Genomic DNA, 13,645 nt, shown 5'->3' with positions numbered 1-13,645 from the left:
CTCTAAAAGAGTACAAGGAGGCATTGGGGAAGGCCTACCAAAGGATCACACTCTACATTTGTACAGCTGAAGATTTCTTTACCTCTTGTAAGTAATTGTGAAATAATTGCCAACCAATAAGAGATTTTTAAAGTAATTTGTTTTTTCAAGAAAAATTGTCTGTCGTTTTAAGTAGTCTAAATTCCTCTTATACTGTTCTTGTACTTCACAGCTCAGGAAACCAACCATGAATCTGACTCATCAGATTCAGAAGTGATCATCAGGAGTCAGAGGTCTAAAGAATTCAATACAGCTGATACATTAGTGAGTGGTACTTTTGTTGTTACAGTTGCAATACTTTAAATTCTAACTTAAAGAGAAAATGCTTCTAAATCTTACATGGAAGCCATAATTTTGCGATAAAACATACAAAAATGTCATTTAAATTATGGAAAGATGTTGCAGTGTCCTGGCCTACACATATTTTACGAACTTAAGAAAACAACTTTTTGGGAGAAATTATACTATGAGAATGATCATTCCTCCTGTGTTAAATCACTCATAATAATATAACCCAAAAAATGTTGTTCCAATTTGTTCAGCTCTATATCTATTAATCAGATCTGAAGCACTCACTGATGTATATTAATATATACCGGTAATTTTTTTTTCACTTCCAGCTATGGGAACCTGCAGATGGAGAACCAGGCACTGATTCAACAGCTCCTGTAATTGTGGCTTCTAAAGACAGTCTATGGTTCACACTTTGCCTTGTCTGAAAAGGCTGTCACACAATCAGTGTCTTCAACTACATAAAATTATGTGTCACACTGACCTACAGATCCATGTTTGTGTAAAGTAGAATAGTCTTTTCTTTCTAAATCTGTCCTATTTTAGCTACAACTTAAAACACTTAATCTTCTGTAACCTAACCTTGTTATATTTGTTATTCATATCTTACTTTCTGACTTACAGGAGGTCCCAGGAACGTCATCAGGCACAATGGAAACTACATACTATAGGTATTAAATTTTAATTTCTATAATTTCATGATTAAAACATCAACAAAATAAATTTGTGTTTCAATTTCTTAGTAAATATACTGAGCTTTATGCGCCCATTGTAATTGAGGATGACGATGACTCAGACAGGGTTGAGAGCAACCATGATATTTCAGAAGATGAAGGGTAAGAAACTATGCGCTAAATTCAACTGTAGTTATTATTTTTCCTTGTCTAAAATGTCTGCTATCCTGTACCATGTAATATAGTCATGATTTATCTAATGACAGGATGGACAAACCATCTATATCTGAGATAACGGCAAACCTGGCCCTTGAGATCGACCATCGAGCTGTCAGCAGATTTAACATCTGTCGCTCTGACATTTGGAATGGAGCAGTCAGAGGATTTAAAAGGGCAACATTTTCAGAGAAAAAAGACATCTTAGTGAAATTCTTTGACAATGAAGGGATTCTTGAGGAAGGTATGATACTGGTGGTCCCAAGAGAGAATTCCTCTCCCTTCTGATGAAGGAGCTGAAGAAACGGCCCATATTTGATGGACCCATGGAGAGCCGCTATCTGGTCTACAACTCAACAGGTTTTGTTTTGTACAATGTCTTAAAGGGAAAAACAAACACATTTCAGTCATGCAGTGTTTTTTAATATGGAAACTGATGCAATACTTTTAACTCTGAATTTTCTTGGACAGCTATCCTAGAGGATGAATACTATTTAGCAGGCAAGATGATTGCTGTGTCCATTGTACACGGCGGACCGGGTCCAAATTTCCTCTCAAAGAACCTTATCAGTTACATCTCAGGGCAGGACAGTTTCAAGCCATCTGTACGAGAGATAACAGATGAGGAGATAGGGAAAGTCCTAAAAGAGGTATGAGGATACTTGATAGAAGAGTGTGAAATTCTAAATATGAGTAAGGAGCGTTATGTCCACTTACACCATTCTTTCAAATGATCCATATGGCACCACCGCTTTTATAATTTTATTCATATTTGAAATGTGAAGTACTCTTTTGTCTCTGCTTTTAGATTCAGAATGCACCTTCAGTGCAAATTCTGCAGGACTTGATGGTGCAGAACAGTGCCATGTTGCAGACTGCTGGTTGCTTCAGGCATGTTGGGTCATGTGAGGAAAAAACACGGCTAGTAGAGGAGTATCTGAAGTGGTACATCATCCACAGGAACAGCACAGCAATCGAGAGGTAGGTTTTCAACATAAAAAATTTGTTGTCCCATTTTCTTGCTTGTTTACTTGCACATGATGCACTGTAACTTCATGTCCATATTATATTTATATTTCAGATTCAAGGCTGGACTTGAAACGCTCCAGTTCCTGACAGCTCTGAAGGGGCATCCAACAGTTTTGACTCCTGCTCTCTGTCACACTGAGGTGAAGCTGTCTGCTGGACAGGTAGAAAATCTGTTCCAGCCAGTACTCAGTCCACAAGGCAGCAACATGAGGACTCAGGAAGACAAAGCCAGGACTTACTGGGCAGACTATCTTCTTGATTGTGAAGGTAACAGAATGTACTTTTTTTGTTTTTATACAAACAAATTATTTAAATGTTTCGGTGCCTATATTAAGCTCTTCTAACCCTTGCAGAGTAAACCATCTCTATATATATGATTATGTATTACCTTTAGCACATTGATAAGCTTGCAGGAATGAGGATGACTTGATTTCTGAGACTCACACTTACTCTCTGTGTGGGTGTCGCAAAATTCATGACATAATCCTGGAGTTGGCCTAGTCAGGGTGCCTGCATTTCACCCACGAAAACTAACAACATCCAAACTTTTGCAAAGATGGATGTGCATATTATTCTTAGTAAAGGAAAGAATGTAATCGAGCAAAGAGCAGGTTTTTAGAAAATTTCTTAAAAATGCGTGACTGGTTAACATACCACTTTGAGTTGTTTTTCGTGAAAAGTTATTATAAATACACTCAAAAGTCCTTTCTCATTTTCTTTCCTATGCTCTAATTTTAGAAGATAACAGCGCTGTGACCTTGGAGGAGGTGTTAATGTTTGCTGCAGGTGTGCCCTGTGTGCCTCCTGCTGGTATGAGTCCTCTGCCACGCTTTCACTTCATGTCTCCCTCAACTTCTAAATTCCCAATGGCGAATACCTGTGGCAACATTTTAAAGATTCCTCTTTTGGACTCCTATACTGCCTTTAAAGCCAACATGGACTTCGGAATAAAGAATTCCCCTGGCTTTGGGTGCTTTTAGAGCAATGGATTTGTTGTAAAAGCTATTGTTGCCACACCTGTTTAGTTTTGTTTCATGGCACAATGTTATATTTTCTCTTGCAGTTTATAAAACACAAGTTGCACTGAAAAAAATTGCATTTTTATTTATTGCATTTTTATGTTTTGTACGCTTGTTTGTATAATAAAAATACTGTACTACTGTTTTTCAGACACAGAAAACTTTATTTGACAAATGGAATGACAGAGAAAATAACGACATAGCCAATACTATGCATTAAAAGGTTGTATTTGTTTAGTTCTGGGTGCCCAAATCCAGTTCTCGACAGTCTGCCTCCTGCTGGTTTTCAAGAAATCCTGCCTTAAGTTTTACAGACCAGCCATGGTTTTTAGGGTGATGTAGTTTTCTACAGCTGATTCCCACTGCACAGGAGCTCTTAGACCACTCTCTTGTTGTAGTTCTCCAAATAGAGTTTCATGCTCATCCCCACCTGGAGTTGCTGGCACTGGCATGATGCTGGTGATGTGGTTTAAGGTTTGGGCAGATGCTGGGAAACCGCAATTACTTCCATCAAATCTACAAGCAAATACAGAAAAGTGTTAATACTGAGCAACACATCAAAAAAGTTGAGCCTTCCTGTTATATTTTTTGTTTTGTTTTATGGTCATTCTAATTATCTTCACAGAACAAGAATGCAGAGACACGCATTGATCTTAGGCCGAACTAAGTATCAAATATTTGAGAAAGTACTACAAAACTGGAAAAGTGTATTTTAAAGTTTACGTTTTATAATCAAAATTATATTTTTATAATCAAAATTACTAAATCCATGAGTGCCAGCATCTGGGGAAGGTGGTGGAGAAAAATACTCAACCTAAAATAACCTATAATACTTAAATTAAAACAAGTGACTTCAGGAGTTGAAATCCTTACAAAGGACCTAATTATACCACAAGCCCCACCCCCAATACACCTGACAATGTTTTGTTCTTATTAGTAAATTGGAACAAAGACCAAAATACTATAAAGAAAACTGTTAATTCTCACCTTTGAGGTAAATAATACATTGCCTCTGGTTTACCAGATGGGCACCGGGATTGGCGAACAGGACGAATTTTATTTATTTATTTTATTATTTTATTTTATTTTTATTTTTCCACAATGCATCGAAAGCAACAAATCTCACAATACAGAATGTGGAAAAAATGGACATCCCAGAAGCAGCTGCTTATTATTAGGGGTCCAGCATTTTAGACAAGCATAAAAATACAAAAGATAAGTGGCGGAAGGAAAAGAAAAGAAAAGAAAATAATTTCATAAATAAAATATACTAATAGAATGCAAGAAATGATGGTGATATAGTGGAAAGTGTTAGACAAAAGGGACAATGAATTTGAACAACATAAACTCTGGCGTGTGGCCATATAAGTGTCAACAGACAGAAAGAAATCACAAACACGTTAATAGATGGTTTCGGTTGGAGCAGCATTTTCACAGTATGTTGACAATAATAACAATTTCAGTTTCCTTTTAAACATGTACATTGTTGCAGACTGTTTAACGTCATTTTCTAAAATATTCCAAGTTTGTGGACCTCTAATACAGACAGAGAAGCTTGTACATTTTAATTTTCTGTTTTTGCCTTTTAGCATATGCTTTCCCCTGGTGTCATGGTGATAAGAGGGCAAAAAAAGTGGTATGAGGTCACACAAACGACTATTTAATTTATTAACAATGGTGAATGGTGTGCGTATTCCAATAATGCTTGTATTCATCCAGTTCTTTCTGCAGAACTCCCAGGAAGCAGTATCGCACAAAATTTGTATGTGCAGGGCTGCCATTGAAAAGATGTCGCTCCCTCAAGTCACTGAGAAGATCCATCCAAAATTGGCTCCTGCATAGAGAAAAATATTTGTTACACATATGAAGGTGAATAAGTAGAATTATGTTTTAATTGAATAAAGTATGCTTTTGATATGTGCCAAAGAACTTGGCAGAATAATAATTAAATATAATTCAATTATAATAAAGAATTATGCTAACAGAAAAACATGATGTGGATGCATTTGGAGAATGCATATTTATTAGCCTACATGCATACAGCAAATACAATAATCAAATAAAACAAATAAATTGAAAGCAAGAAAAACCTTTGTTTCCGGAAGTAGGACCACCAGCTTTCAATCCGCTGGTTTGATGTTGAAGTTCCATACATGTGGCTTTTAGCACCTGCAAACTCATCTGTATGCTCTGATCTCAGGGTACAGTGAAGGGCGGCCATTGTGCCATTTTCAGTGCCACAATCTGTGCGGAGCCGCTTTGGAAAAACTCCATGCTCAACTACACAGTTGACATAGTATTGAGCAATTACTGAAGGGTCGTTGTTGGTCTTTCCGCAATTCAGCCACATAATTTTTCTGGAGAAGCCATCAATGCAGCCATTTATTGCAATTCCAAAAGGTTTTAATTTATCATACCCATCAACGTGCCAGGTTTCGTTTGGTCCCATTGAATGATATGCCCTTCGAACAAATCTACGTCTGCTGCGATTCTCTGTTCCAGATGAATCCAGCTCTGCCATGAGGTGCATCACATCATCTCGTCTGACGACAAAAGAGTGTTTTTGTTTCAATATCTGCCACATCGCTCTATATCCTAAAAGATGGCCTGATCCCTTTAGCTCCTCAGAAATAGCTGTCCTCAGAGTAGCAATTGGAGTGTAGTTCAGTCTTCTGGTCAGGCCTGCATCTTTTAATCTTCGTTCTAGATTGCGAAGACTGACTGATATGTTGTGTTTTGATTTCAGTAAGTCGACTATTATTTCATAACTATGGCCCTCTGTGAAATATTTTTGGATAAGTCCATCCAGTGAAGTAGCTTCATGACCTGAGGGTTTAAAAGGAGGATACTATATTAGAGGCTTCTTAATGACTAAGCTAGGGAGTAGCTAATTATTTATTGTTACATTATAATTCAAAGATGTAAAGTAAAATGGATGCATATTCATATGATTCATATGATTAACAGTCAGAAAAAAATGTACCTTCATCTTGAAGACTCAATAGGAACCTTACATTTCTGTAGCATGAGCTACAGTATACCAGGATGCATGGAAGGTTCACCCCACAGAAAGGACAAAACATGACCTGTTAAATGATAAAGCAGAGAAAGTAAAGTTTAAAATTCACTCAGGTACTTTCTCAAAAATCCCTGTCTTTAAATACATATTCATTTAATAAAATGCACAATATATAAACCCAACCTATTCATTAAACAGTATCATATTTGGCAAAAACAAATAAGAAGAAATTCGCATCAACAAAAATATTTCACTTACCGGTAACCTCCCTCCCGATTAAAAAAATATTTACAGACAAATTCCACAACACCTGCGTCTTCCATGCGTTGTAAGTGAGATAAACAGACATGCTAAATGAAGGGATCAGGCTAAAAACATTAGCTGAAAAAGGCAGCATCTCTCCGTCTGCCAGTCAGCGGCGGCGCTGGCGGAGCTCGCTCGTTCGCCCATGAACCCTGAATGGAGACGTGATTACTGATGTTTCTGTAGAACTTTTAATAATAAATGAATCTGATCTCTCAACATCACCTGCGTCTTCCATGCGTTGTAAGTGGGATAAATAGACACTGCTCAATGAAAGGATCAGGCTAAAAACATTAGCTGATAGCTAAAAACATTACCTTACAGCTAATGCATACGGCCGCAGCATCAAGCACAGGGACGCATTTTAGGCAAGCAGCCATCAGAGACTTCGCCGCGGCAAATGAGAGGCGGCAGACGCAAATTTGCCCCATGAATCGCGTTTGATGTGAACGCAGCTTGATTAGTGATCTTTCTGTATAGAGTCTCAGCGTTAGCCGAAGCTAACAATAAACCAACATAAAACCTGAGGCTACCTGGCCTAATCAATAACATCAAAAGTACACATATAGTAACAATGAACACTAATATTTTCACTTACCTCACTCTCTCGTCCGTTTGCTGATTCGTACTCCTGTTTTCCTCCTTGTCGCAGCAGGGAATAAAGCAAAAACCAATGCACTTCTGGTGTATAAATCTGCAAACTGATCTCCGATCAGTCGTGACATCACTTCTGTTTTCAAGATTCACTTCCGTTAGACGTTTTTAACGTTTGCAGTGTTTTTGATGTTGCAGCAATTTAATGTTTGCAGTGTTTCTGATGTTGCAGCAACTTTTTTGTATATGATCGCTTTTTTTTGTTTGCAGTACTTTTTTTTTTTTTTTGCAGTTGTATTTTTTTGTGTTTGCTGTAACTTTTTTTTTTGCAGCACTTGTTTTTGTTGTTGCTGCAATGGCGGTTCTCGGCCACCGTAGATTTGGACAGAAAACTTCAATATCAACAAAAAACAGGTGACATGTAAGCTGGACACAGAAGCAGATTGTAATGTTACGTCTGTGAAAACTCTCACTGCAGTTGAAGCTGCAGGTTCATTGAAAGCAAGTAAAACAAAACTATTTCTCTGTTTCGGTCACAAGGTGGCAGCAATAGGCAAAAAACTATGGAGTCCTACACTGTTCATAATTAAATAAATAAATATTTAATTAAATAAATAAATATGACTTCATGCAAATACACAATCAACCAATAAATCTCTCATAAATATATAAAAAGATCATGAAATTGTGAAAAACCTGCACACTGATTTTAAATTAGCCATTGTATTATTCAATATATTTCATTTTGCTTTAAAAACCTGTTCATTATTTTAAAACAGCATTTTAAAATATTCATTTTTAATCATGTGGAATATTATTATAATTTTACATCTTTTTTCAGAACCTTGGATTTCAAAATCAATATTTTCCAAAGTAGCTTTGTTTTCATTTCATGTTGCTGTTTTTCACAATGGCTTATTTATTTCATGAAGAGCTTTTTCAGGAGACTGTGTCTGTCTGTCAATCAAACTAGACAAGGCGGAGACACTTTTGTGATTGGCTACTCCTTTACTCAGACATGAGCAGCAGCACCCTGACTACATCAATCGAAGATGCTTCACCAAACGTGACGGCGCAATGCACTCTCCTCGACACTAGGGGGAGGATGCACCTCAACACATCCACAGTGTTACACGAAATTGGGCAGTTTTTGTTCTAGATTTGCGGATAAAAGTGGCTTTGGGCGATTGTGCATAATTCGGGTGATTTTGTGGTTGGTTCGGCAATTTTCATCTTCTCATCAACATTTAGTAGTGGCCTGAGTTAGGCTGGGTGGTTGTGGGAGTTCCACAAAACTTATATGAACTGGAGTTCCATGAACGCAACATGCCGCATGTGGGAGGGGCTACCAGTTAATGTTTTAAGCCTGATAGCCACATGGAGTGGTTGCCTGCGTAACAATGCATGGATGCACAATGCACATGGAGTGTTAAAAGATCAGCTTTATTTATTTTGAATAGTTTCACATGATAACAATTTTTCCATGTTTGAGTTCATGAGATCATCCCAGAGAGAGTCTCTGCTTCAGGTCCTGCAGTCAAACTACGTCTTAAATTATGTGTAAATCAGAGCGCCCAGGCAGCGCGAGAGTGTGTGTGAGCGCAAGTTAAGGGTCTGTTGCCCAGTCCCCCGGAAAAGTAATAGTAAAAAAGGTTTCCTCCAAAGTAAAGAGCCTGATTCTTGGAGTAAACCCTGGCTGGAGAATTGGTCAATCAATCCCGGATCTCCGCTGCGTTTTCCGACCACCGTCAGAAACGTCATCGCAGGAAAGGTTCAACATATTCCCGGGAGGGAAAAATAAAATCAGAGGACCTGATTATAATCATTGTCTCAATGAAAATAGAAAAATATCATAAGGTTCAGGAGCCCTGAGCAGGCTTGTTGCTCCTGGTCTGACTCTGTTGGTCCGCCAGCTCACCTCCTGCGAGCCGACACAGTGTAAAGCACGATGTGAGCTATGAGTAAATGGCGTAAGAATGAGGAATGTTCCACGGGGGACTCATAGACGTGGACGACCGGAGCTCCTCTGTGGATTGGTCCACACAAACCCTCAAACTACAAAAACAGAGTCATTCATGTTTGCATCTTCTACAGCAGACAGATTGTTTGTCTCTATTTGATCTCTAATGTCAGCAAAGCCGTGCAGATATCGCTGAAATATGTCATCTCTCTGACTGGCACACCGCTGAGCGGGTATCGAGGAATAAGAGTCGATTTCCATTGATGAGCCAATGAGCGTTTAGATCCCGCCCACTTTCACTGATTGACAGATAGACTCATTCTCCTGAAAAAGCTCTTTATGAAATAAATACGCCATTGTGAAATACAGCAACACGAAATAAAAACAAAGCTACTTTGGAAAATATTGATTTTGAAATACGAGCTTCTGAAAAAAGACAGAATTATAATAATATTCCACATGATTAAAAATGAATATTTTAAAATGCTGTTTTAAAATAATGAACAGGTTTTTAAAGCAAAATGAAATATATTGAATAATATAATGGCTAATTTAAAATCAGTGTGCAGGTTTTTCACAATTTCATGATCTTTTTATATATTTATGAGAGATTTATTGGTTGATTGTGTATTTGCATGAGGCCATATTTATTTATTTAATTAAATATTTATTCATTTAATTATGAACAGTATAGGACTCCATAAAAAACAACTGATCTGTTAATACAAAGGAAAAAAGCACAAGATTGAGTTTGAAATCACTCAGGAAGATGTGAGCACTATAGTTGGAGGTGCTACATGCTTGAAAATAGGCTTAGTTCAGTATATGAAGTTGGAAGAGAACAAGACTGTAATGTTCAAAAGTATTCACTATTGTTTGTTTGACGATATTTTGTTGTTTGCCAGGTCAGCATCACATCCAATTTGACCATTCAGTCTCACCAGTCGTACATGCACCCTGAAAGATTCCTAAAGACCTGAGAGACAGAGTAGTTATTATAATAACATGGGAGTTATTACAAGACAGGCAGAGCCAACAGAGTGGGTAAACAGAATGGTGACTGTGGTTACACCCAAAAAATTTTCATATGTATGGTTTCAAAAGCCTTGAACAGAGCTATAAAACGAGACCATTATCCATTGCTCACTGTGGAAAAAGTTGTGTCTCGTATGCCAAACACAAAATGCTTCTTTGTGTTAGATGCTAATCAGGGATTTTGGCAGATCAAGCTAGATGATGAAAGCTCAAGGCTTTGTGCATTTAACACACCCATCGGTCATTACTGGTTTCTACGGCTACCTTTCGGCATCTCATCAGCACCCAAAGTGTTCCAGAGAGCGGTAGCACAAATAATTCAGGATCTGGATGGTGTTGTAAATATCATAGATGATTTGCTTGTATGTAGTGACTCAAAGAGGAACACGATCACAGACTGAGAAAACTGCTGGACTGAGCAAGACAATACAACCTGAGACTGAACAGAAATAAATGTTTCATCTGAACTAAAGAAATCAAATTTCTTGGACACACGTTCCCCTCCCTGTGAGTAATCAGAAGATTTCCTCTCATTGCCCTGCCCACCAATTGTAACTGCACCCTTTAGTACACACACCCCTGAAAAATATACACTCCAACACACAGACACAAACACGCACACACAAGCTCAAAAACACATACACATACATTACACAAGGAAGGTGGGGCCTCTGACCATCTGTTCCCTATTCCATCCCTAGCATGGGGTGCCAGGCCCTCGGCAATGGAGGCCGTGTTCCTTAGGTGCTGGTGTCCTGGGCCCAATGGCGCTTTCTCCACGCAGGGAGAGGGATCCCTGTCTTCTCTGGCAAGGCCAAAAGCCGGGAATCACATCCCATCTGAGCCTGGGGGTGTCCGTCTCCCTGTGGAGTGGGTTCCTTGCCCTTGAGTGCCGCCCTTCTCCAAAATTCCAACAATGGGTGAGCCTGGTCAGACCATGTTTACAACACTCCTTTTGGAGCCCCACCCCTCTTGGGCGACTTTCTACTGGGCAGAGGTGGCTTGCCCCTGCCTCGCTCTCTCCTGGACCAACTGTGGGCTGGGTTGGTGGCTGCCTGGAGCATGGGGCGGGTCTCCATCTGGGGGCCCTGGCCCGTGCATGGAGTTTGGGGTGGGAAAAACTCCTGGGTTGTGGTGGGCTGCCTGTCTGGGGCAGGGGGTGCTTTCCTGGGACGAGGCCCCGTGTTGGGCCCTCCCAGCACGGTGGGGGGGCTGCCCTTCTGGTGGGCTGGAGGTGGCACTCTCTGTCCCCCTATGCTTTCCTGCTCTCTGGCTCTGGGGGCCCCTGAGGCGGTCCTGCTGGCCCAGGCCTGGGTGGCGGATGCGATTGCCCGGGAGGGGTTCTTTATGATTACAAGACGTAACATTACTTTGTAAAAAATAAAAAATGTTCATTTGTGATATTTTAACAGTAAAATCTTGGGTTCAGGGGATTTGTAAAATCTTTTTTTGAATTTAACTTTTTTGTAAAAGGTGCCATTTTTTTTAGATCAGTGAAAAAGAATAGTGAATCTTTTCTTCATTTGGCAACACATAATAACACATGAGTTAATAATGTGGGTATTTTTTTTAACTTGTCCTGTCCAACAGCTGGGCAAACAGATGAGAGCTGAAGGCCTCTTGTGTTGAACATATTGTATTTATTATAAAAACAGGGGTTATGAATCTTCTGACAAACCAGAGGTTTGTGGGTATTTAGTAGTAGACATCAGAAGACCTTTGGTTCGACTCTAGGAGAGGAGAAAGAGACTGAAAGAGGAATGGACTTGATGGTACCATATATTGGAAAATAAAGAAAGAAACAAATACATTTACACGCATAGATTGGCACTACAATAATTATTTACAACAAAAGATTATTCACATTTGTAAATTACCGTATTTTTAGGTTCAAGAAAATTCAGTTCATCAAGGCTCAACGCAACAGTTCACTTGCAAGAATTCATAATCAGTCATAACAGCCAAGGTGTCCAACAGAGGGTAATCCAAAGTGCAGGAAGGGAATTGTGTGAGTAGATTTGTGAATGGCCGAGTGACCGAGTAGCGAGCGAACTGGAGAAGAGAAAATGGGTGGCTGTAAGAAGCCTCCTACCAGCCCGACCAGAGCAGGTGAAGTTCACAGATAGAATGGCTGCGGACTAGTTGTCCAGAGTTCAGGCTTTGGTTCTGGGTCCTGGGCTTTAGCTCACCATCCAAAACACCTGACCTAAATAGTAATAATAGGTCCAAGTTCTATGTGCACATAAGGATAATCCATCCAATATCACTCATAAACAAAGCTAATCACATTATAAATAACAGCGTAAACTTCCATATTGTACAATAATGAATAGGAAGAATTGGTGCATGATCAAAAAGGAATAACAGTGAAATATAAAGTCATTCATTAATCAGTTAAACTATCCATTTCAAGTGCATTATGCTAATACACAATGACATGATCTATGAATTCATCAATGGTTCCCAACAACGTGAGGACCATAAAGGTGCATCAAAATGTAAAAACATGACAGTCAATAGTTAATGGCTATAAGTTACATTTCAATAAGTTAATAACATTTGGAGAAAACTGGCCTAAAATACAATGCTGACCGCTCCATGCACATCAATAATTACTAGAGGTGTAACGGTACGCTAAAATCCCAATTCGGTTCGGTTCAAAATTTCATAGGACTACCGAAATGTACCGAACCGAGTACTGCTGTTTAAATAATAATTTTATGAATCTATTATTTTTTTGTTATTTATTGTGTGTGTTTTGCTGCCGAACACCTGAATTTCTCCTTTGGGAGATTATTAAAGTTTTTATCTATCTATCTGTCTGTCTGTCTGTTGTGTATTTTTTAAGTACAAAAAAGGCAGAAAAAGAGTACTTGCTAAATGCATTTCTTGGTTTTACATAACAATAAATAAAATTGACCTATGTAGGTGATCTGCTTTATAAAATAAGAAAAACTATTAGCTGTCAAGAACCAAAAACGTTGGATACTTTACACTGACCTGAAAAAAAAACATTTTAATTTGCATATTTATTTCCCTGTAGACCGGATTGTTACAGTCGGGTGATGCCGTTTTAAGTTCTTTAACAGATTAGATGTGTTATCTGTGGCATACGCTATCTTTGTGTAACAATGTCGACACACAGCATTCAACTTTTCCAATTGTCTTTTTCCTTCATGGTTGCTGACAACAAAACCAAAGTGTTCTCACACGGGAGAATGTAAGGAGATGGAGGGTGGGTGTCCTCATCTCCTGCCTCACGTCTGCATTAGCCATGTGTTGTCATGCTTACTGTCCATCACCTAATGGCGTCTCAGAGGAAACTCACGGTTAACCTTAGTTCCGCCTCGGTGCAAAGTTAATACTGTGGTGACCTGTGGGTTACTATAGTCACTAAGACTCATGGGAAGTGTTAAATTTTGTATTGAATCCTTCACCATCACTGAGAAAGCTGTGAAGAGAAGTG

The 13,645-nt window shown here is 38.8% G+C and overlaps 1 protein-coding gene and 1 pseudogene across 1 annotated transcript; one reads left to right on the top strand and one right to left on the bottom strand.

Moving 5' to 3' along the window:
• The first annotated feature begins 981 nt into the window (after positions 1 to 981).
• LOC111948365 lies at positions 982 to 2,316 on the top strand (annotated as a pseudogene).
• Positions 2,317 to 4,545: 2,229 nt separating this feature from the next.
• LOC111948321 lies at positions 4,546 to 6,391 on the bottom strand. The gene is made up of 3 exons (XM_023960808.1): positions 6,252 to 6,391; positions 5,359 to 6,094; positions 4,546 to 5,102 (listed from the first exon to the last, which is right to left on the bottom strand). The coding sequence occupies exons 1-3, from the start codon at positions 6,349 to 6,351 to the stop codon at positions 4,937 to 4,939; spliced, it is 1,002 nt and encodes a 333-aa protein (XP_023816576.1). The 5' UTR covers positions 6,352 to 6,391; the 3' UTR covers positions 4,546 to 4,936.
• Positions 6,392 to 13,645: the final 7,254 nt, after the last annotated feature.

Source organism: Oryzias latipes, chromosome 12 (assembly GCF_002234675.1).
Source record: "Oryzias latipes chromosome 12, ASM223467v1".
Taxonomy (NCBI): domain Eukaryota; kingdom Metazoa; phylum Chordata; class Actinopteri; order Beloniformes; family Adrianichthyidae; genus Oryzias; species Oryzias latipes.
This window is presented reverse-complemented; position numbering and strand designations above follow the sequence as displayed.

Bases quoted from the DNA above. Each gene is read 5' to 3' on its own strand.
- LOC111948321 (XM_023960808.1), bottom strand. From the start codon at position 6,351: ATGTTTTGTCCTTTCTGTGGGGTGAACCTTCCATGCATCCTGGTATAC. The intron at 6,095-6,251 runs GTACATTTTTTT...TTAAACCCTCAG, and splicing joins ATTGAGTCTTCAAGATGAAG to GTCATGAAGCTACTTCACTG. The intron at 5,103-5,358 runs GTTTTTCTTGCT...TTCTCTATGCAG, and splicing joins TCCTACTTCCGGAAACAAAG to GAGCCAATTTTGGATGGATC.